Source organism: Stegostoma tigrinum, chromosome 28, assembly GCF_030684315.1.
Source record: "Stegostoma tigrinum isolate sSteTig4 chromosome 28, sSteTig4.hap1, whole genome shotgun sequence".
Classification (NCBI taxonomy): Eukaryota; Metazoa; Chordata; class Chondrichthyes; order Orectolobiformes; family Stegostomatidae; genus Stegostoma; species Stegostoma tigrinum.
The window spans coordinates 13,714,098-13,737,194 of record NC_081381.1 but is presented as its reverse complement, the minus strand read 5'-3'; the positions used below and the strand labels follow the sequence as shown (position 1 = coordinate 13,737,194).

General features: G+C 45.4%; 2 protein-coding genes across 2 annotated transcripts in view; one reads left to right on the top strand and one right to left on the bottom strand.

Moving 5' to 3' along the window:
- pgd (phosphogluconate dehydrogenase) overlaps positions 1-5,512 on the top strand; it is a 31,197-nt gene extending 25,685 nt beyond the window's left edge. Inside the window, exons 11-13 of the mRNA XM_048561068.1 lie at positions 436-535; positions 4,094-4,216; positions 5,177-5,512. Of these exons, the coding sequence (XP_048417025.1) occupies positions 436-535; positions 4,094-4,216; positions 5,177-5,296 (343 nt within the window). The 3' untranslated portion in view covers positions 5,297-5,512. The remainder of the gene's footprint in view (positions 1-435; positions 536-4,093; positions 4,217-5,176) is intronic.
- Positions 5,513-10,097: 4,585 nt separating this feature from the next.
- The window catches only part of LOC125466523 (uncharacterized), a 60,879-nt gene continuing 47,879 nt past the window's right edge, over positions 10,098-23,097 (bottom strand). Inside the window, exons 9-13 of the mRNA XM_059638098.1 lie at positions 22,940-23,043; positions 20,030-20,134; positions 16,813-16,838; positions 12,773-12,995; positions 10,098-11,743 (exon numbers count right to left, since the gene is read on the bottom strand). Of these exons, the coding sequence (XP_059494081.1) occupies positions 11,568-11,743; positions 12,773-12,995; positions 16,813-16,838; positions 20,030-20,134; positions 22,940-23,043 (634 nt within the window). The 3' untranslated portion in view covers positions 10,098-11,567. The remainder of the gene's footprint in view (positions 11,744-12,772; positions 12,996-16,812; positions 16,839-20,029; positions 20,135-22,939; positions 23,044-23,097) is intronic.

Sequence of the window (23,097 nt, the reverse complement as noted above, 5' to 3'; positions counted from 1 at the left end):
TCCCCCGGGTGCTCCTGTTTCCTCTCACAGCCCAAAGATGTGAAGGTTAGGGTGGGTTGGCCATGGGAAATGCAGGGTTACAGGCTGGGAGGTGGGTCTTGGCCTTTGGAGAGTTGCGTGGACTTGATGGGCCAAATGGCCTGCTTCTTGCGATGTGCAGATTGCAATTTATTTATTTATTTTTTGAAAGCAATCTGCAGTCAATGTAACCCAAAAACTGCATCAAAAGGTTCACCGTTTTGGGGCTTGTTTTCCATTCACTTTCTGTTTCTGCAGGGACTGTGCTGCTTGGTCTTTGGGGGATCTTGCTGCATTTCGATGTCACAGTTACAGGCTCCTGAGTGACCAGTTGATGCTTTCAGCCAGTTTCTGCCCGCTCCTCAGCACGTGGGAGGGAATATTTGTAATGCTTGTGTTTTCCATGTCTTTCCTCAGTGTCTTTCTGGGCAAAATTAAAGATGCTTTCGATGCAAATCGGGATTTGCAGAACCTGCTGCTGGACCAGTTCTTCATGAAAGCTGTTCAGAATTGCCAGGTATTCTCACGCATTTCATCAGAAACATCAGTCTATGAATCCGTGATGTTTTAAACTATCAGAACTTAAAAGTGAAGCACAGGCATTCTGGTGATAACTACACAAAAAATTTGCAGGTACAGGCCACTCGGCCCCTCAACCCTGTTCTGTCATTCACTGAGGTCATGGGCAGAACTGGAGGGCAAAGGTTAAAGGTGAGAGGGGAAAGGTTTAAAAGGGACCTGGGGGAAACTTTTTCATACAGAGGGTGGTGCGTGTATGGAATGAGCTGCCAGAGGAGGCTGGTACAGTTACAACATTTAAAAGGCATCTGGATGAGTATATGAATAGGAAGGACTTAGAGGGATATGGGCCAAATGCTGGAAAATGGGACTAGATTAATTTAGGACCAAAGGGCCTGTTTCTGTGTTGTACAGCTCTATGACTCGGAGTTAAAAATTGGTTCAGGTTTACATATTATGACGATGTACCATTTTACTTTCAAAAGAGAAATGGGGCCCTTCTTAAAGGATTATGAAAATTAGTTCATTTTAAGTTCTGAGGAAGTTCCCAAACCAGTGATTTGTTTTAAAAAGTGACTGAAAGGATCCTCAGAGTGTTAATGGCCTTTGTCATTCCCCGCTCCGGAGAGCAGAGAGGGGTTGGGTCATTGACTAAAGCTCTGGGCAGAGTTTTGAGAAGATTTGTAGCTCAGGTTCAGGTTCTGGATGAGAGTTTGCTCGCTGAGCTGGAAGGTTAGTTTTCAGACATTTCGTCACCATTCTAGGTAACATCATCAGTGAGCCTCCGACAAAGCGCTGGTGTTATGTCCCGCTTTCTATTTATCTGGTTAGGTTTCCTTGGGTTGGTGATGTCATTTCCTGCGTTGGTGATGTCATTTCCTGTGTTCTTTTTCTCAGAGGATGGTAGATTGGCTCCAAGTCAATGTGTTTGTTGATGGAGTTCCAGTTGGAATGCCATGCTTCCAGAACTCCATCAACAAACACATTGATTTGGAGCCAATCTACCATCCCCTGAGAAAAAGAACAGGAAATGACATCACCAACGCAGGAAATGACATCACCAACCCAAGGAAACCTAACCAGATAAATAGAAAGCGGGACATAACACCAGCGCTTCACTGATGATGTTATCTAGAATGGTGACGAAACGTCTGAAAACTAACCTTCCAGCTCAGTGAGCAAACTCTCATCCAGCTCTGGGCAGAGTTAGAAAGGCCACAGGCAGGAGTCATACAGCACAGAGTCCCTTCAGCCCCAATCATCTAAGACAGCCAGGTTTCCTAACTAAACTAGTCCCATTTTACAGCATTTGGGCTATATCTCTCAAAACCTTTCCTATCCACGTGCCTGTCCAAATGTCTATGAAACATTGTAATTTTTCCTGCCTCAGGCAGCTCGCTGCATACGCACTGCCCTCAGCATGAAAATGTTGCTCCTTACGTCCCTTTTAAGCCTTTCCCCTCTCACCTTAAACCTATGCTCCTCTAGTTGTGGACTCCCCCACCCTGGGGAAAAGACCTTGTCTATTTACCCTATCCATGTCCATCATGATTTTAAAAGCCTCTATAAGGTCACACTCAGCGTCCGATGCTCCGGGGAAAATAGCCCCAGCCTATTCAGCCTCTTCCCTGTAGCTCAAACCCTCCAGCATCCTTAAATCTTTTCTGAACCCTTTCACGTTTCACAAAACTCTTCCTGTAGCAGGGAGACCAGAACTGCACTCAGTATTCCAAAAGTGGCCTCACCAATGTACAGCTGCAACATGACCTCCCAACTCCTATACTCAATGCACTGACCAATAAAGACAAGCACACCAAATGCCTTCTTCACTATCCTGGCTATCTGTGACTGCACTTTCAAGGAACTATGAAGCTGTACTCCAAGGTCTCTGTTCAGCAACACTCCCCAGGACCTTACCACTCCTGCCCTGATGTGCCTTTCCGAAATGCAGCATCTCGCATTTATCTAAATTAAACTCCTTCTGCCACTCCTTGGCCCATTGGACCATCTGATCAAAATCCTGCTGTAGTCTGAGGCAAACTTTGCTGTCCACTACACCTCCAATTTTGGTGTCATCTGCAAACTTACTAACCATATCTCTTTATGGCCACATTCAAATCGTTTATATAAATGACAAAAAGACGTGGACCCAGCACCAATCCTTGTGGCACACCGCTGGTCACAGGCCTCCAGTCTGAGAAGCAACCCTCCACCGCCACCCTCTGTTTCCTACCTTTTTGAGCCAATTTTGTATCCATTCTGTTATGAATATTCCCTAAGAATAAAATATCATCTGACAACAGAGAGAAAGACGGCACAGAGGCTCAGTGGTTAGCATTGATGCCTCCCTGTCAGGCACCCGCGTTCTGTTCCTCTCCCCGGGCTGACTGTCTGTCTGTGTGGAGTTTACACATTCTCCCTGTGTCAGCGTGGGTTTCCTCCCACTGTCCAAAAATATGCAGATTAGGTGGATCGGCCATGAGGAATTGAAGGGTTATGGGAATAGCATGGGAAGCTGAGTCTGGGTGCATTGCTCGTCAGAGGGTAGGTGCAGACTCGATGGGCTGAATGGCCTCTTTCTGCACTGTAGGGATTCTATGACCCTAACACCTGAGTGAAAGCTTCCTCAGAACTAGATGTTGACTTGAAACATCTCCCTCTCCCGACAGTTGCTGCCCATCTTGCTGAGGCATTTGGAAGAAATTAGATTTAGAAAAAGCTCTCTCTTGCTGGTTATTGTAGGCTATTGTTGGTGTCCTACAATGGTCTCCTTCCCTCGTGAGGTTTGTGTCTATACTGAAGCAGATTCACTTGGCTGGAGCCACTGTTTAATGAGGAAGGGTGGGACCGTCTGGGCCTCAGCTTTTGAATTTTGTAGATCGTGGGATGATGAAGGCCCTGAGGGAGATTGATGAGATAGATGTTAAAAGCATGTTGCCCCTTGTATGAGATCAGAAGTCACACGATGCCTGGTTATAGTCCAATAGATTTATCTGAAATCACAAGCTTTTGGAGCCTCGCTCCTCCTTCATGCACCAACACCTGATGAAGGAGCAGTGCTCTGAAAGTTTGTGAATTCAAATAAACCTGTTGGACTACAGCCTAGCATCATGTGACTTCTGACCTTGTCCATCCCAGTCCTACACCAGCAACTCCACATCATGGTCCCCATTGTGGGAATCTATCACTTGGCTCAGTTTCAAAAACTGGGTCTCACATTTGACGCAGAGATGTGAGAAGGAATGCCTTTCTATCATTTTGGTGATTGCTGGAATTCTCTCCCTCGGAGACGAGTGGAGGTTGGGCCATTGAAAATGGAGAGGTTTTAGATTGACTCCCACGTTTTGGTTATGTTGGGAATGGGCAGTAAAGTGCACTTAAAACTACAATGTTACTGAATGGCAAGGCAGCCTCAAGAAGGCAAATGACTGACTGTTCCTGCTGCTATTTCTTCTGTTTCAATGCAAATAATTTTAGGAGGAATAAGTTCATCCTCTCCTTTTCTCCCCCCCACTCGCTGTGAGAAGCTGATTAACATGGAGCGTTCTGTTTGCAGGAATCCTGGCGCCGTGTGGTTAGCACTGGGGTACAGATGGGCATCCCTATGCCCTGTTTCAGTACTGCTTTGTCTTTCTATGACGGTTACCGACATCGGATGCTTCCAGCAAACCTGATCCAGGTACAGAAACTACCTGTAATGTAATCCTTTTATTTTACTAAGGCTCCCCGCACCTTCCCTTTTGTAATGATTACATTTCCCTAACTGCATGGAATTGGAGCCATTGGAAAAAATGGGTGATTCGATAGGATGTTGCCTGGTATGGAGGGATGGTCTTGCAAGCAAAGGCTGAGGGACTCGAGGCTGTTTTTGTTAGAGAGAAGAAGGTTGAGAGGTGACTTAATTGAAACATATAAAATAATCAGAGGGTTAGATAGGGTGGATAGGGAGAGCCTTTTTCCTAGGATGGTGACGGCGAGCACGAGGGGGCATAGCTTTAAATTGAGGGGTGAAAGATATAGGACAGATGTCAGAGGTAGTTTCTTTACTCAGAGAGTAGTAAGGGAATGGAACGCTTTGCCTGCAACGGTAGTAGATTCGCCCACTTTAGGTACATTTAAGTCATCATTGGATAAGCATATGGACGTACATGGAATAGTGTAGGTTAGATGGGCTTCAGAATGGTATGACAGGTCGGCACAACATCGAGGGCCGAAGGGCCTGTACTGTGCTGTAACGTTCTATGTTCTATGATAGTGGTGGGCGATAGATGAACCTCTTGTGTTGGTGGTAAAAGCAAAGTTGAGTTGTGTGAGGGAGCACCTCTGGATATAAAAAGAGAAATAATTTTTTTAAATGGTGAGCTTGCACAGACTGGGGGTTGGGGGGGGCGTTTGCAGTTGTTAGAAATTGGAAGGTGGTGGGATGCATTGATTTTTTTTAAGCTTAAGATATTTAGAGGATGTTGACACTTGATGCCAGTGTGTTCTGCAGTCAGTTCTTTCTGTGTCCCCCAACCCCTGCTGTTGGGTTTGAGGGGAGGCTCTGGTGTTTTGGAGTTGAATGCCTGCTGAAGGGGAGGAGTAGGGAGGTTGAGGATTGCATGATGCTGACTAATCTAGCTGTTTGTTTTGCCTGCAGGCACAAAGGGATTACTTTGGTGCCCACACATACGAGCTGCTCTGCAATCCTGGCAAATTCATCCACACAAACTGGACGGGTCATGGAGGAAATGTCTCCTCGTCTTCATACAACGCATAAGCCACCAGCCATTGGCACTGAGCCATTTTGGAAAAATAACATTCCACCAGAGTAGATATTTTAAAGAAAAGCGTAGTTTTGAATCTTCTAAATTGAGGCTTTTGCTGTCTTGTGCTAATGTCTGGTCGAGAACCAGTGAAGCCCGCTTTCAATAAGTCCCAAATCTTTAGGATGTATTGAAAGTTTTCGTAAATAATAAAATATGTATAAACCGTAGCTTCTGATTTTTTAAAAAATTAAATCCTTTTGCTCCTCTATACAGTTATAATGCAAAGGAAATATTTTGGTTCAGTGGTACAGGAGATGATTTAGCTTTATCGTACCAGCACTGGCTTCTTAGATCTGCATCATTATCCTTTTCCCTCCACGCTATCCATTTCTTTCTGAAGAATCGTCCAATTCCCTCCCTCACCTTGCTTGAATTTGCCTGCACAATAATTCCAGGCAGTACTTTCGAAGCCCAGGCGAATACCAACACCGTCTTAGCAGGCCAAAGGGCTGCTCTTCTGTTAGAGAGAGGATTGCTGGCAATTCAACCTGAGGAGCACAACGTCTCAGGTAAGGGGAGAGTTTGAGAAGGAGAGTCGTTCAGGGTAACTTCAGCCAATGTGGGCATACAAACCCACACTGTTGGTGCTTCTGCATTACAAAGCAGTTGTCCAGCCAACTGAGCTAACCGAGCTTTGGTTATGTGGAAAGGGTTCCCTCTTATATCACCCTTGCTTTGTTTACACATCACTTTAAAGAAACACTGGACTGAAATAGTTTCACAAAATGCTTCCTAGAGGAGGGAGACCAGAATTGCACACAATGGAAAAGTCCTGGGGAAAATTGCTGAACAGAGAGATCTGGGTGTTCAGGTCCATTGTTCCCTGAAGGTGGCAATGCAGGTCAGTAGGGTGGTCAAGAAGGCATATGGCATGCTTTCCTTCATTGGGCGGGGTATTGAGTACAAGAGTTGGCAGGTCATGTTGCAGTTGTATAGGACTTTGGTTCGGCCACATTTGGAGTACTGTGTACAGTTCTGGTTGCCACATTACCAAAAGGATGTGTATGCTTTGGAGAGGGTGCACAGCAGGTTCACCAGGATGTTGCCTGGTATGGAGGGCGCTAGCTATTGAGAAAGGTTGAATAGATTAGGATTATTTTCATTAGAAAGACGGAGATTGAGGGGGAACCTGATTGAGGCTGACAAAATCATGAGGGGTATAGACAGGGTGGATAGCAAAAAGCTTTTTCCCTGAGTGGGGGACTCGATTACTAGGGGCCATGAGTTCAAAGTGAGAGGAGGAAAGTTTAGGGGAGATATGCATGGAAAGTTCTTTACACAGGGTGGTGGGTGCCTGGAACGCGTTGCCAGTAGAAGTGGTAGACGCAGACACGTTAGCGTCTTTTAAGATATATTTGGGCAGGGAGCAAGTGGACACAGACCGTTAGAAAATAGATGACAGGTTAGACAGGATCTTGATCGGTGCAGGCTTGGAGGGCCTGTTCCTGTGCTGTAGGTTTCTTTGTTTAATATTCCAAAAGTGGTTGAATCATGGTCCTGCCCTGCTGCTGCGTGACCTCCCGGCTCCTGTACTGAATGCACTGACCAACAAGGGGCAACCCTATCGAATGCTGCCTTTGCCACTCTGTCTACCTGCAGTGGCACCTGGCAGGAGCCATAAAGCAGCGCCCCTCGATCTCTTTGTTCAGCAACACTCCCCAGGACCTTACCATTAAAGTGTATGTGCCCTGCACTGATTTGTCCAAACAAAATGCAAGCCTCTCAAAGTTGGTACATTTGCAATGGTACCGTAACTTCAAGTAAGTGATGAGGGAGTTACTTCTGTTCCAAAAGTAGTGGTGAAGTTAGTGATGAGTGGGTAAGGGATGGTGTAAGTGCTGTTTCATCCTCTCGTTCCGGTTCTCACCACCTGCTACCTGACCAGCAGTGCTATTATCGACTGGGTGTAATGGCTGTCTGATGCTGCCAATGGGTCCAATCAGGAAGAAAATGCAAAGAAATATGATGACTTTTGAAAAGAGAGAAAATGCCAGAAACTTCAGTTTCACCACTCTTGAAGTTGATGCATGAAGACTGGGCCCTGAAGTCTGAGACCAAATCAGCCATTGGGAGAAAATGAGGAAACCCCATTGTGTGGTCTGTTTGTGAACAATTAGGTTTAAGGGAAATGATAACTTGATTGTTAACTGTGATCGTGGTAAAGGGACCTTAATGTGCTCCATCTGCTAATTTCTGAAAAGGAACTTGCGTCTTCTTAAACAGCTAAAAAGTCTGGTGTTCTCAGAATGGTCTTTAGCTTTCAAACAGAAGTTGAGATACTCCCGAAGGACGTGCAGGGGCTGAGGTGGTGCCCTTTTCTCTCCGCTTGTAAAAGTCTCCCTAAAAGTTTGCTGACGATCTGTGATACGGCACATGGAACAGCTCTGCTCTCTGGTGGCTAAAAGTGGAAGAGAGTGCCTCAGTTCTGACCCTTCCACCAGTACATTTAGGTTCTGCCAGGCATTTTGAACAATTGTCATGTGTTTTATCATATAGTCAATTTTTTAAAAAAACTTTTAGAAAAACTTGGAATTACTTCCCAAAATAGCTTTAAAACATCAAAAGAGAGTGAGGGATGTAGGTTTGGTCACTGCTACCTTTTACAGTTCTTTACACCAAAAATGTTAGTTTGTGATCCCATTCAGGGACCCCTCCCCCCCCAACCTTCCAAACTTTGGGAAGCCCTCACTTAATGTTTACCTCTTTGACCATGCTTTCAGTCACCTACTGAAAGCAAAGCCTGAATTTCTGGGGGGTAGCAAATGCAGATAGTGCTGTTGGATAGTCCGGAGGTTGGCAGAAGCAAATGGGACCAGAATGTGTGGTCAGCATGGATGAGTTGGACCGAAGGGGCTCTGCTTCCGTGCTGTGCGGCTCTATAATTCTGTAAACTGTGCGATGGTACACACAGCTCCTGCACCAGCCACGAGCAGGTGCTGCTGTGTGATTTGGACAGGCTCAGAGAGCCGGCAGATGGAGAATCATGTGGGCAAGAGTGAGATTATCCAGTTCAGTGCAAAAACGGGAAGGCAGGCTGAACGGTGATTGGTTGGGACAGGAGGAAGTGCAATAAGACCTGGGTGTCCTTATACACCAGTCACTGATAGCATGCAGAATATTGGCCTTCATAGCGAGAGGGTTTTTTGAGCGCAGGAGCAGGGACGTCTTGCTGCAATTATACAGGCCTTTGGTGAGACCACATCAATGTTATTTCCAATTTTGATTCCCTTATCTGATGTTCTGTCAATACAGGGAGTGCAATAAAGGATTACTAGACTGATTCCAGAGATGGCAGTACTGAACTATGAAGAGAGACTAGATTGTTCAGGACTCTAATCACTGGAATTTCAAAGAATGAAGGGGGTATCTCGTAGAAACCTATATAAATCTAACTAGGCAGGATAAACTTAGGAAGAATGTTCCTGATGACTGGGAACTCCTGAACTAAGCGTCACAGTCTAAGGATACAGGGAAGGCCATATAGGACTGAGATGAGGTGAAATTTCTTCACCCAGAGAGTGCTGAGCCTGTGGAATTTTCTATCACAGAAAGTGGTTGATGTCAAAACATTGAATGTTTTTAAGAAGCAGTTAGATATAGTTCTTAGGGCTAAGTAGATCAAAGGTTATTATGAGAAAGAAGGGACTGAGAGGGATGATCATACCGAATGGTGCTTGATGCTCTATTTGCAAAATATTGGTTGACCCAAATTGATGTAATTACATCGCAGGTTCTGTCTGACAATGTTTGATTATACTTATGTAAGGATTACTACCTGGGAAATAGGGGGAATTGGTTTAATCCAGCTGCGTTAGCGTTAATTTGATACAATCTGTGGTCCCAATCCCATCCGGCCACACAGTGCATTTCTTCCCTCCAGACACCTATAAAACCTAATCATTGGTGCTGACTTTCTGACAGTATTTTCTCTACCTCTCCATAGTTTGTGTAAAAGAAGAACCTATTCTTTCTCTTGCTCCTAAATCTCTTGGCTTTAATCTTGTATCCCTGCCCCCTTCTTCTTACAACCAGAAAGATTTATCGTCTCCTCCCAGAATCACAGAAGGCCACTCTGCCCTCGTGCCTGTAGTGACTCTTCCAGTGAGCAGCATCACCTAGTCCTGCTTTTACTCCATATCCACATGTACCTTAATTCAGCCCGCCTGTGCCACATTTCCAGATTCTTGTGGAAAAAGTGTTTCCTCACATCCACCTTGCTTCTTTTGCACATCGTGTTAAATCTATGCCCTCTCATTCCAGTTCCTTTTATGAGCAGGAACAGTTTCTCCCTATTGATTCTGTTCAGCCCCACTCATGATTTTGAAATCCTCCATCAAATCTCCTCTCGGCTTTCTTTTCAAGTAAAACAGTCCCAATTTCTTCACTCTATCTCCATTGCTGAAGTTTCTCATTCCTGGGGCAATTCTCTAAATCACTTCTGCACTCTCTCCGATGCATTCACATCCTTCCGATAACATGGTGCCCATAACTGTACACAATGCTCCAGTTGGGGTCTGGGTCTCCTGCACTTCTAAATCTTTCTTTCAATTCACCACATCTCCTCTGATCAATGGAAACTATCCCCTCTCCCCCAAGTAGCCTGTCTAACTCTGTAGTAATCATACAGGGTTACTCTTAGTATTAAGTCTGTAAGACACTGCTTGACATTGTGCAGAAGGAGACTGAACTAGATAAAGAATGCAATTGATTTTATTTATGTTCAATGTACAGCATTAATAATATTTGGGAATGCATTACATAATATGAGCAGTGTTTTATAAAGACAAGCTTCTAAAGTGTGTGTTATTACTTTAAAAGAATATTGCTTATTCTATAGACGAAAGCTCCAGTTGCTGCGATAGCTGGATACCAACACGGTTTAAGTTACACAAATCTAAAGGGCAAAATTCCTGGAGCTGCTAAGATCACAACCTCTGTTATCTTAAGTGTTGCATATAAATTATTTTCCTGTATCTAAATCTCTGAAAATCTATGAGCACAAACAATTTTGCAGGAAAAAAGTGAACATGCATTGATATAATGTTGCTGTGTGTGTGTGTGTGTGTGTGTGTGTGTGTCTCAAAAACCTGAGAGAGCTTCTCATCTGTGATTTATTTGGGAGTGCAGCTACTCTTGCGAAAAGCGCAGCTGTACCTGACACTTAGTGAACTGGGTTCGATAATCAGCAACCTTATGTAACCAGTTGTGACTCGATTAAATGCAGCAGCCAATTTACGCACCGCTGATCTCTTAATAACTGTCGCCACAATCACTGTTTGAGAAGGCCCGAAACGTCAGCTTTTGTGCTCCTGAGATGCTGCTTGGCCTGCTGTGTTCATCCAGCCTCACATTTTATTATCTTGGATTCTCCAGCATCTGCAGTTCCCATTATCTCTCTCAATATTGCTCCCATTTTTGTTTGAAGCTGTGAATTCTTTCGCACCCATCTAAGGAGGCAAGCGTAGGCTCGGTTCATAATCATATCCCAAAACACACTTGCGACAGTAGAGGACTCCCTCAGCACTGCGCCAGCTTCGACTTTTCACTGGGGATTTTCTTGCTCCTCTTTAAAACAGGATCTTTGCCAATGAGCTGATTATCACCTCCAATAATTCTCATTTTAACATGTTGCAGACTCAGAATCTCAAAAATCTGGAGAAGAGAGTCCAGTTTAATTGGCTAATGGCTGGTTTTTTTCCATAAACCTTGTTTCTTTTGAAGAGGAATTTTAAAAATTTGTTACATTAACCACTGACCCCTACAAAACCCCAATAGTTGTTGACTGGATACTTGAATGGCCTGCTTCTGTACTGTAGGCATTCTGTGAATTGTTTAAAAAGAGGCCAACAGATCTTTGTAGGTGTATGTTCAAGTCTGGTCTACTTTGCAAATCCACAAAAAACGAGATGTCCGCCTTTCTGACATGGATCCACATTTGGGAATGGATGATTGACTTAAGGAAGATTTCTGCTAAGTTAAAATATTCCGGTGAGATGAGTGCTTTCATTGATTTAGTTGTTTTCATGTAATCAAATGCCAAGAAAAGAGCTTTGGTTCCAAACAGCCCTCAGACACATCTCCTCGCTTCCTGCTGAACAGGTTCCTCATGACAAAGATATCAAGTCAATGGCCATGTGCACCTTTATAAACCACCTCGCACTGATAATACTAACTTGTGTGTTCTGCAGGAAGCTGAGTTTGGACAGAAATATGACACAGTCACTATTTATTGCTTTCAAAGTATTGGCTTGTTTGGATGCTATTTTTGTTTCCCATAGTTACAGGCTCATTATATTGTTTCTGATTCTGCTCCTCAATGGGATAATAGGTGTTTGAGTTTCTCCCGTTTTCTTGGACTGGAAATGGAATATTGTCCTCTGTACTGTCTTTAGGGTGAACTGCATGAAAACAAATGAATGTTACAATTAGGTTCAATTGCACACACAGTCCGTATAGTTTGTCCGGTCTCCTGTCCTCATTTCCGAGGTTCGGACAATGTAATTTTGTTGGATTGGTCCAATCTTAAGGTCAAAGTGATTTGCAATTGCCTTCTGCAGTTTGGTTTACTAGGAGACCACTACTACCTACCACCCAGCTGGTTGGGAGGTTTACAGGTCAAGGATCAACCTGTTTAGCCATTATACAGATACTCTTCCATTGTCAACCAGCACCAGAGTGGGTCTCAAACCTGGACCAAAGGAGGTTACTAACTGTGCCACAAAACCTCCCCATTTATCCTATGTTGCAGGGCTGTAAAATGCATTTAAAACAGCAGCACATTTTTACTACATTACCCCTTTTATATAAACATCAGGGTGAACAAGCAGAGTACAATGTATTGAGAGAAAAGGAACACTTATTGTTATATAGCACTTTTCCCAACTTCAATACACAGTAGAGAACTTTACCACCAATGAAATACTCTAGAATTGTACTTACTGTTGTAATGTCAGAGTTCAGCAACCAATTTGCAAGCACCACAAATGCTATTAATTATTAATGACCAGATAATCTCTAAACTGAGAAATAAATATCATCAAGTATATGACACTGTCTTGCTTTCTTTTGAAGTCGTGATAATGGAGTATTTGTCTACATGACGGGGAAAAGGAACCCTCGGTTTAACATTTTCTTCAAACGATGATACCTGTGACCTTGATCGGCTCCTTCAATACTGAATGACGGTGCCAGTCTGGACAGCTGTCTTTAAGTCTGTGGAGTGGGATTTAACTCATAACATTCTGATTCAGAGGCAAGGCTGCCTCCCACTGAGCCTGCAGTGATACAATGTGGAGCAGGGGGACGCAGATTGTTCACAGCCCTTCCAAGCTTCCTCCTTCCAACAGGCTGGCAATGTGCTACCTACTGAGCTACAGCTGACAACATTGACAGGAGGGAAAAGGTAGTGGGGAAAACATTGCACTCACCAACAGCTGACACTGTTTCGATGTCGAGAATGTCATATTTGTATGTAGGAGCTTCAGTCATTTTGTTGCTTATCAGTGGCATCATTGCTGTCACTGATTTTGAATCAGAGTTAATTCCATTCACGCATTGCTTCTCAGCTTCTGGCAAAGTTCCTGCATTTATTTCTGCTTCGTCATCGCTCCCTTTGTAAATATCACCTTTGACGCCACAGATGCAAATAAACTGTGTTTTTCATGAAAAAAAAGTAATGGGAGCTCATTTTACAGACGCGTATTTGACAGAAATTTGTTTGTCTTTTTAACATTTCTCCACTTGTTTAAAAATTCATTCACAGGATATGAGTGTCATCAGCTAAGCCAGCATTTATTGGACATCCGTAATTGCCCCGAGAGTAGTCAGGGGTCAACCATATTGACTGTGGGTCTGGAGTCAAATGTAGGCCCTGAGTGGGCATTTCCTGACAATCAACAATAAATTCATGGTCATCATTAGACTCATCATTCCAGATTTTTATTTCATTAGGCACATTGAAAGAAATGTATTTGTTGTTTCAATATTTTCCTCTTTTATTCCTCTTTATTCTTTCTGCCATTTGGGGTTTGAATCCACATCTCTAGAACATTACCTGTATCTCCAAATTAATGGTTCAGTGATAGTGCCACTGTGTCATCACCCAACCGTCCCAATATTTTCACAAGCTGGGGTATTGGTAGATACAGAAATGTTGGTGCCCAGGGCCTATGCTTGAAGTAGGCCTCAGGTCTTTTGCAAAGCCAGGTGCCTGAAGCCTTGGAGTTCCAATGACCTCTAGAATTGAGCTGCAGTCAAGGATACCAGGTCAACTTGCAGCCTCAAAGGCAGATCAATGAAGGGGGCAGGTCACGATCAAACGAGTGAGCTAAAGTTCACAGGCGCCACCTACCTGAGCATGACAGAGCACAGATTTAAAGTTATTTGCAAAAGGAGCGTATGTAACGTGAGAAAAGAATCTCCACACAGCAAGTGGTTAGAGTCTGAAGTGGGAGATAATGGGAACTGCAGATGCTGGAGAATCCAAGATAACAAAGTGTGGAGCTGGATGAACACAGCAGGCCAAGCAGCATCTCAGGAGCACAAAAGCTGACGTTTCGGGCCTAGACCCTTCATCAGAGAGGGGGATGGGGTGAGGGTTCTGGAATAAATAGGGAGAGAGGTGGAGGCGGACCGAAGATGGAGAGAAAAGAAGATAGGTGGAGAGAGTATAGGTGGGGAGGTAGGGAGGGGATAGGTCAGTCCAGGGAAGACGGACAGGTCAAGGAGGTGGGATGAGGTTAGTAGGTAGATGGGGATGCGGCTTGGGGTGGGAGGAAGGGATGGGTGAGAGGAAGGACAGGTTAGGGAAGCAGAGACAGGTTGGACTGGTTTTGGGATGCAGTGGGGGGAGTGGAAGAGCTGGTCTGGTTGTGTGGTGCAGTGGGGGGAGGGGACGAACTGGGCTGGTTTAGGGATGCGGTGGGGGAAGGGGAGATTTTGAAGCTGGTGAAGTCCACATTGATACCATTAGGCTGCAGGGTTCCCAGGCGGAATATGAGTTGCTGTTCCTGCAACCTTCGGGTGGCATCATTGTGGCAGTGCAGGAGGCCCATGATGGACATGTCATCTAAAGAATGGGAGGGGGAGTGGAAATGGTTTGCGACTGGGAGGTGCAGTTGTTTGTTGCGAACTGAGCGGAGGTGTTCTGCAAAGCAGTCCCCAAGCCTCCGCTTGGTTTTCCCAATGTAGAGGAAGCCACACCGGGTACAGTGGATGCAGTATACCACATTGGCAGATGTGCAGGTGAACCTCTGCTTAATGTGGAATGTCATCTTGGGGCCTGGGATAGGGGTGAGGGAGGAGGTGTGGGGGCAAGTGTAGCATTTCCTGCGGTTGCAGGGAAAGGTGCCGGGTGTGTTGGGGTTGGAGGGCAGTGTGGAGTGAACAAGGGAGTCACGGAGAGAGTGGTCTCTCCGGAAAGCAGACAGGGGTGGGGATGGAAAAATGTCTTGGGTGGTGGGGTCAGATTGTAGATGGCGGAAGTGTCGGAGGATGATGCGTTGTATCCGGAGGTTGGTGGGGTGGTGTGAGAGAACGAGGGGGATCCTCTTTGGGCGGTTGTGGCGGGGGCGGGGTGTGAGGGACGTGTTGCGGGAAATACGGGAGACACGGTCAAGGGTGTTCTCGATCACTGTGGGGGGGAAGTTGCGGTCCTTGAAGAACTTGGACATCTGGGATGTGCGGGAGTGGAACGTCTTATCGTGGGAGCAGATGCGGCGGAGGCGGAGGAATTGGGAATAGGGGGTGGAATTTTTGCAGCAGGGTGGGTGGGAGGAGGTGTATTCTAGGTAGCTGTGGGAGTCGGTGGGCTTGAAATGGACATCAGTTACAAGTTGGTTGCCTGAGGTGGAGACTGAGAGATCCAGGAAGGTGAGGGATCTGCTGGAGATGGCCAAGGTGAACTGAAGGTTGGGGTGGAAGGTGTTGGTGAAGTGGATGAACTGTTCGAGCTCCTCTGGGGAGCAAGAGGCTGCGCCGATACAGTCATCAATGTACTGGAGGAAGAGGTGGGGTTTGGGGCCTGTGTAGGTGCGGAAGAGGGACTGTTCCACGTAACCTACAAAGAGGCAGGCATAGCTGGGGCCCATGCGGGTGCCCATGGCCACCCCCTTAGTCTGTAGGAAGTGGGAGGAGTCAAAAGAGAAGTTGTTGAGGGTGAGGACGAGTTCGGCTAGGCGGATGAGGGTGTCGGTGGAGGGGGACTGGTCGGGCCTGCGGGACAGGAAGAAACGGAGGGCCTTGAGGCCATCTGCATGCGGAATGCAGGTGTATAGGGACTGGACGTCCATGGTGAAGATGAGGTGTTGGGGGCCAGGGAGTTGGAATTCCTGGAGGAGGTGGAGGGCGTGGGTGGTGTAGTGGGGAATGGTTAGCTCAGTTGGCTGGGTGGGTGTTTTGTGATACAGATTGATGCACAATTCCCATGTTAACTGAGAGTACCGTGAAGGGCATTCCTGCTCAACCTCTCCCCTCACCCACGGCGTGATGCCCCTCAGATTAAACCACCAACAGTCTCTAATGACAGAGCAGCCCTGTGGTCTGGTAGATTTAGGGGTGACTTTTTAGGCCACAAGTACTGAGACCACTGCCTGGATGTGTGGCCCAGGCATTCAAACAGGGCTATCATCTCAAGAGAAACAATCAGAGGGGTTACAAAATCACAATGCTCATTCGGAGAGCTGGGTGGATACAATGGGCTGAATGGCCTCCTTCTGCACCATAACAATTCTGTGAACTTTTGTTCTTCTTCAGGCTGTTCCACAATGAAGACTGTGGACTAAGCCAAGTAATTGTGACACAAGTAGAACTTTCAGAGAAAGAACACGCAGTGGGGGACTTTTGGAGAAATAGTTCTCTGCTTTAGACTCTAATATACATACCTTGTGCTAACAAAGAATTCGAATTACTCTTTCAAGTCTATGTCTGAATTATTTCTTCCCTTATGGTCTGTATGTTATATGTGTGGGCAGCAGGATGGCATTTGAAGTATAATGTGTAAAGTCTAGGGTTGTGTGCTTTGGTTATGAGGAGAAAAATAGAATAATAATTCTTTACAAGTCTTGAAATTTGTAAATGTTGCAGTATAGACAGATTTTCAATCAATAATGGAATGAAGGGTTATGGAGAAAAAGGCAGGAAAGTGGAGTTGAGAATGATCAGATCAACCATTTTCTCATTGAATGGTGAAACAGACTCAATGGGCTGAATGGTCCACTATTCCTACATCTTATGGTTTTATTACTGATAGAGCACACCCTATGAGGACAGTTAACCCATTATACAGCACAGGGGGCAGGAACAAACAGACCTCAGAGTGAAGTCAGAGCTGCAGACTGTCACAAACACCACTCAAACCAAAACTATTGAAACAGTTTTAAACTTGCAACCAAATTCACCATGGTTAATGAAAAATCTGTAAATGGAGTGGCCATTCAGAGAAAAAGCAACATTTGTAAAACAGACTTACCTTCAGTTTCACCAGCATTCCAATTCCTAGAAAAAAGAGAGAAATCAGGTTAGCAAGGCAGTAATGAATCTGGAATATACATTTAACATATGGCCCTGTTGCAACGCTTCCTTGCATTTTCGAGTTTTATATTTTTACATTTGATTCTACATTTAAACTAGCTTACTTCACACTGCTGCAAATTCACGGCTGTTTACAAATATGTTGGCAAACAGTAAGTGATTGGGTCATTTGGTACAGAAACTCAATTGAATCTTTTTAATAATTTTAACTATGCACCAAATGGTTCATTCACGTAGACTGACTCCTGGAATAACAGCAAAATATTATGGATGCCAAAAGTCTGAAAAGAATGAGAAAATGCTGGAGAAACTCAGCAGGTCCAGCAGCATCTGTGGTGACAAAAACAGAGTTAATGGTGTGTTTCCAAATGGACTGGTGATTTGGCCATGCTATATTGCCCCATAGCACCCAGGGATGTGCAGGCTAGGGGAAATGCAGTGCATATGGGGGTAGGGTAGGGGCTGCTGTTCGGAGGGTCATTGTGGACTCGATGGGCTGAATGGCCCCCTTCCACACTTTAGGGACTCTGTGTTTCTATTCATCTCAAAATGTTAACTCTGTTTCTCTCTCCACAGAAACTGCCTGACCTGAGCTGACTCCAGGCTTGAAGCTCCCTCTTATAATCTTTACAGCAATTGGATCACACTTAAGTTTGAGAAAAGCTTCTGTTAGGTCCACCAATTATTGAGGCCCACTATTCCTCAAGCCAATCACAACTGTCTAAGGATCCCATCGAGCCATCAAGCTGATCAATTTCAAAAACAAAATCAGAAATTGCTGGAAAGACTCAGCAGGTCTGACAGCCTCTGTGGAGAGAAAGCATAGTTAACATTTCTGGTCCAGTGACTCATCATAGAATCCCTACAGTGCAGATAGAGGCCATCCAGCCCATCAAGTCTGCACTGACTCTCTAAAGAACATCTCACCCCCACCCTTTCCCTGTAACCTCACATTGACCATCCCACGGCTAATCCACCCAACCTCCACATCCCTGGACACTATGGAGCAATTTAGAGATAATGGGAACTGCAGATGCTGGAGAATCCAAGACAACAAAATGTGAGGCTGGATGAACACAGCAGGCCAAGCAGCATCTCAGGAGCACAAAAGCTGACGTTTCGGGCCTAGACCCTTCATCAGAGAGGGGGATGGGGTGAGGGTTCTGGAATAAATTGGGAGAGAGGGGGAGGCGGACCGAAGATGGAGAGAAAAGAAGATAGGTGGAGAGAGTATAGGTGGGGAGATAGGGAGGGGATAGGTCAGTCCAGGGAAGACGGACAGGTCAAGGAGGTGGGATGAGGTTAGTAGGTAGATGGGGGTGCGGCTTGGGGTGGGAGGAAGGGATGGGTGAGAGGAAGAACAGGTTAGGGAGGCGGAGACAGGTTGGACTGGTTTTGGGATGCAGTGGGTGGAGTGGAGGAGCTGGGCTGGTTGTGTGGTGCAGTGGGGGGAGGGGACGAACTGGGCTGGTTTAGGGATGCAGTAGGGGAAGGGGAGATTTTGAAACTGGTGAAGTCCACATTGATACCATATGGCTGCAGGGTTCCCAGGCGGAATATGAGTTGCTATTCCTGCAACCTTCGGGTGGCATCATTGTGGCACTGCAGGAGGCCAATGATGGACATGTCATCTAAAGAATGGGAAGGGGAGTGGAAATAGTTTGCGACTGGGAGGTGCAGTAGTTTGTTGCGAACTGAGCGGAGGTGTTCTGCAAGGGAGTCACGGAGAGAGTTGTCTCTCCGGAAAGCAGACAGGGGTGGGGATGGAAAAATGTCTTGGGTGGTGGGGTTGGAAGACCCAAGACATTTTTCCATCCCCACCCCTGTCTGCTTTCCGGAGAGACCACTCTCTCCGTGACTCCCTTGTTCGCCCCACACTGCCCTCCAACCCCACCACACCTGGCACCTTCCCCTGCAACCGCAGGAAATGCTACACTTGCCCCCACACCTCCCCCCTCACCCCTATCCCAGGCCCCAAGATGACATTCCACATTAAGCAGAGGTTCACCTGCACATCTGCCAATGTGGTATACTGCATCCACTGTACCCGGTGTGGCTTCCTCTACATTGGGGAAACCAAGCGGAGGCTTGGAGACCGCTTTGCAGAACACCTCCGCTCAGTTCGCAACAAACTACTGCACCTCCCAGTCGCAAACTATTTCCACTCCCCCTCCCATTCTTTAGATGACATGTCCATCATGGGCCTCCTGCAGTGCCACAATGATGCCACCCGAAGGTTGCAGGAACAGCAACTCATATTCTGCCTGGGAACCCTGCAGCCTAATGGTATCAATGTGGGCTTCACCAGTTTCAAAATCTCCCCTTCCCCCACCGCATTCCTAAACCAGCCCAGTTCGTCCCCTCCCCCCACAGCACCACACAACCAGACCAGCTCTTCCACTCCCCCCACTGCATCCCAAAACCAGTCCAACTTGTCTCTGCTTCCCTAACCTGTACTTCCTCTCACCCATCCCTTCCTCCCACCCCAAGCCGCACCCCCATCTACCTACTAACCTCATCCCACCTCCTTGACCTGTCCGTCTTCCCTGGACTGACCTATCCCCTCCCTACCTCCCCACCTATGCTCTCCTCCCCACCTATCTTCTTTTCTCTCCATCTTCGGTCCGCCTCCACCTCTCTCCCTATTTATTCCAGAACCCTCACCCCATCCCCCTCTCTGATGAAGGGTCTAGGCCCGAAACGTCAGCTTTTGTGCTCCTGAGATGCTGCTTGGCCTGCTGTATTCATCCAGCCTCATATTTTGTTGTCATGGAGCAATTTAGCACGGTTTCTTCAGAACTGATCAATTTATCTGATGGATTGTGCAACTCAGCACAAAATCAATTCACGCCAGGTTTCATCATCAACAGGAAAATAATTCAGTTTGTTATAAACAAGTTTACTCGTTAACAAATGGCAGAGAAAGAGAAAGGATGACTATTTACAATCATGCACTTTAATGATACACCTTTAAACCCTGAACCCACACAATTTTATTCAGAAATAAAACAGATAAAAGGCGGATAGTTTGACTTAGATATTATGAGTGGAAAAATGTTTCAGTCCGATGACACTCAGCTGCCATGCAAGGAGCTGCTGCCTCTCTCGTCTACATTTGGATTAATGAACTGTCACCCGAAGCTTCAATCCATTACCTTGCTTCTTTGATACCTTGCGCAGTGATGATCTCACTGCGATGATGACGCAAAGAATGGCCAAAGGAATCAGAATCCAAACCATGAAAGAAGTTAAAGAGTTTCCTGGAACACGAGGAAATCTTGGTTTGTAAAAATGTTCAGAAAATTTCAATAATTGTGTTAACGTTTTCCCCAACTTCCACTGACTTGCTGAAATGGTCAACCTTCAGAATTCTCTTTGCAAGAAAACTGAAGATGCTCAGTCACTGAAGATGCTCAAGGCAGAAATCAAGAAACTTCTAGATATTAGTGATGTAAACTATTAATCCAGAGACCCACCTAATGTGCTGAGGGCTCGGCTTTGAATCCTGCCATGCCAGATGGTGGAATTTACATTTTATAAAAATCTGGAATTAAATGCCTAACGAAGGCATTTTTAATTGTTGGGGGAAACCCATCCGATTCACTGATGTCCTTTAGGGAAGGAAACTGCTGCCTTTACTTGGTCTGGTCTATATGTGACTCCAGGCCCATAACTGCCCTCTGTGCAATTAGGGATGGGCAATAAATGCTACCTGGCCAGCGACGAGTTCATCATGTGAATGAATTTAAAGAAAAGGGTACAGAGACAGTGCGGGGAAAATGGTGTTGAAGTGAAGGCTCAGCCATGATCTTTTAGAGGGGCAGAACAAGCTCAAGGGGCTGAATGGCCTACACTTGTTCCCATGTTCATTCATCCTCCTAACTGTCTACATTTTTAAAACTTCCCTGAGTCTAGTTCCTTTTGCTAATAATGGATTTATCTATGAAAGAAGCTGGAGTTTGCAGGTACTCCTAACATTTCCTTGTGTCCACTCTTTGTCCTCTTACAGACCTCCAGAGGTGAATGGCTTTGAATTTCACTTAAGTCCACAGTAACAACTTGTTTCTGCGTGTAGTGCCGTCAACATGCTAAAACATCCCAAGGCACTTCACTGCAGCATCAGTGAATGGAGTGAGACATGGAGACACATGGAGGGTTACAAATTGATGAAATAAGTATGAGAATCATGGAATCCCTACAGTGTGGGAGCAGGCCATTTTTGTTTTCTTTATTCATTCATGGAATGAGAGTGTCGCTGACCAGGCAGTATTTCTCACCCATCCCTAATCGCCCAAAGGGCAATTAAGAGTCAGCCATATTGCTGTGGGGCTGGAGTCCCATGTAGGCCAGACCAGGTAAGGATGGCAGTTTCCTTCCCTAAAGGACATTAGTGATGGGTTTTTTCGACAATCAACAATGGATTCATGGTCATTAGATTGTTAATTACAGATATTTATTGAATTCAAATTCTACCATCTGTCATTATGGGATTTGAACCCGGGTCCCCAGAACATTATCTGGGTCTCTGGGTTAACAGTCCAACAGTAATACCATGAGGCCTTTGTCTCCCCCCTCCAACCCCATTGAATCTGTTCAACCCTCCACAGTACATTCCAAACAGACCTGCCCCCCCCTACCCTATCCCTGAACCCTGCATTTCCCATGGCTAATCCACCAGGCCTGCAAATCCCTGGTCACTATGGGGCAATTGAGCATAGGTCATGTGGAGCATCGTGAAGAGATAAACAGAGAAACATAGAAAACAGAAGCTAGGAGCAGTGGGAGGCCATTCGGCCCTTCGAGCCTGCTCCACCATTCATCACGATCATGGCTGATCATCCAAGTCAACAACCAATCCTGCTTTCTCCCCATAACCTTTGATCCCATTCACCCTAAGTGCTATATCTAGTCATCTCTTGAAATGGTCACACAGGGATTGTGTGGTGCAATGGTAGTGCTCCTACCAGTGAGCCAGGAGGCCTGGGTTCAAGTCCCATATCCTGCAGTCGTGTACCTGAATAGGGTAACTGGAACGTTTATAAACACAGAAAGCAGAGGTGAAAACATTAAGAAATTTGTAAAGAAGGATGTGAATTTTATCTGGCAGACAATGTAGGTCCTCAATCATGGGAGAGATGGGTTTTGTTGCAAACTCATGGATCGGTTTTGCTCGTTGTAACATCTCAGACACTTCCATGTTAATGAGTCAAGTTCAGCTCAGCATCTACTTCCATTTAAAAGGCAAGCAGGGCCTTAGTTTAACCCAAAACCCTCTTAGATATGCAGAATTTTCTGCCCTGAGAATCATAGAGCCATTCAGCACAGAAACAAACCTTTCAGTCCTACCAGCCCATGCTGAACATAATCCCAAAGTGTTCTATCTGCCTGTTCCTCTCCCCAAACCTTTCCTATTCATGTATTTATCCAAATGGTTTTTAAATGTGGTAGTTCATCCACCACTCCCCAGGAAGTTCATTCCACATGCAAACCAACCACTGTATAAAAAAATTGCCCGTCATGTATTTTTTAAATATCTTTCCTCTCACCCTAAAAAAGTCCCATATTCTAGAGAAAAGACATCCACCATTAACTCTATCTATTCCCCTCATGATTTTATAAACTATCAGGTTACCTCTCAACCTCCTATGCTCCTGTGAAAGAAAGCCCAACCTATCCAGCCTTCCTTTGTAACTCAAATGTTCCATACCTGGCAACATCCTGATAAATCTCTTCTGAACCTGCTCCGGTTTGATAATATCCTTTCTATAACTGAGCAACGGGAAGTGGGCACAGTATTCCAGAAGAGGCCTCACCAATGTGCAGGACAACTTCAATGTGACTTCCCAACTCCCAGACTCAAAGGACTGAGTAATGAAGGCAAATGTGCCAAACATGTTTTTGATCATCCTGTATTTGTGTGGCACAAACTGTTCAGCATCTCTGCCTTGCTTTGGAATTAATGAAGTTATAAACACTGGAGGTCGCGTTAGTTCAAAATGAAATTCTATTCTGCACAGGTTGGTAATTAAATATGTAAAAGTGTAAAAATTACATATGAAACTTACTTTTTTTCCACGGCTCATTCTTCTGCAGGAGAAGTGGATCGGTACAATAGTTATCAACTGTGCTGTTACCTTCAGTGTAGACAGTCATCCCCAACAGTGTGCAACTGTTTAAAAAAGACATTTGATTGATAGGTTTATTTTTCCCAGTGACTGTACAT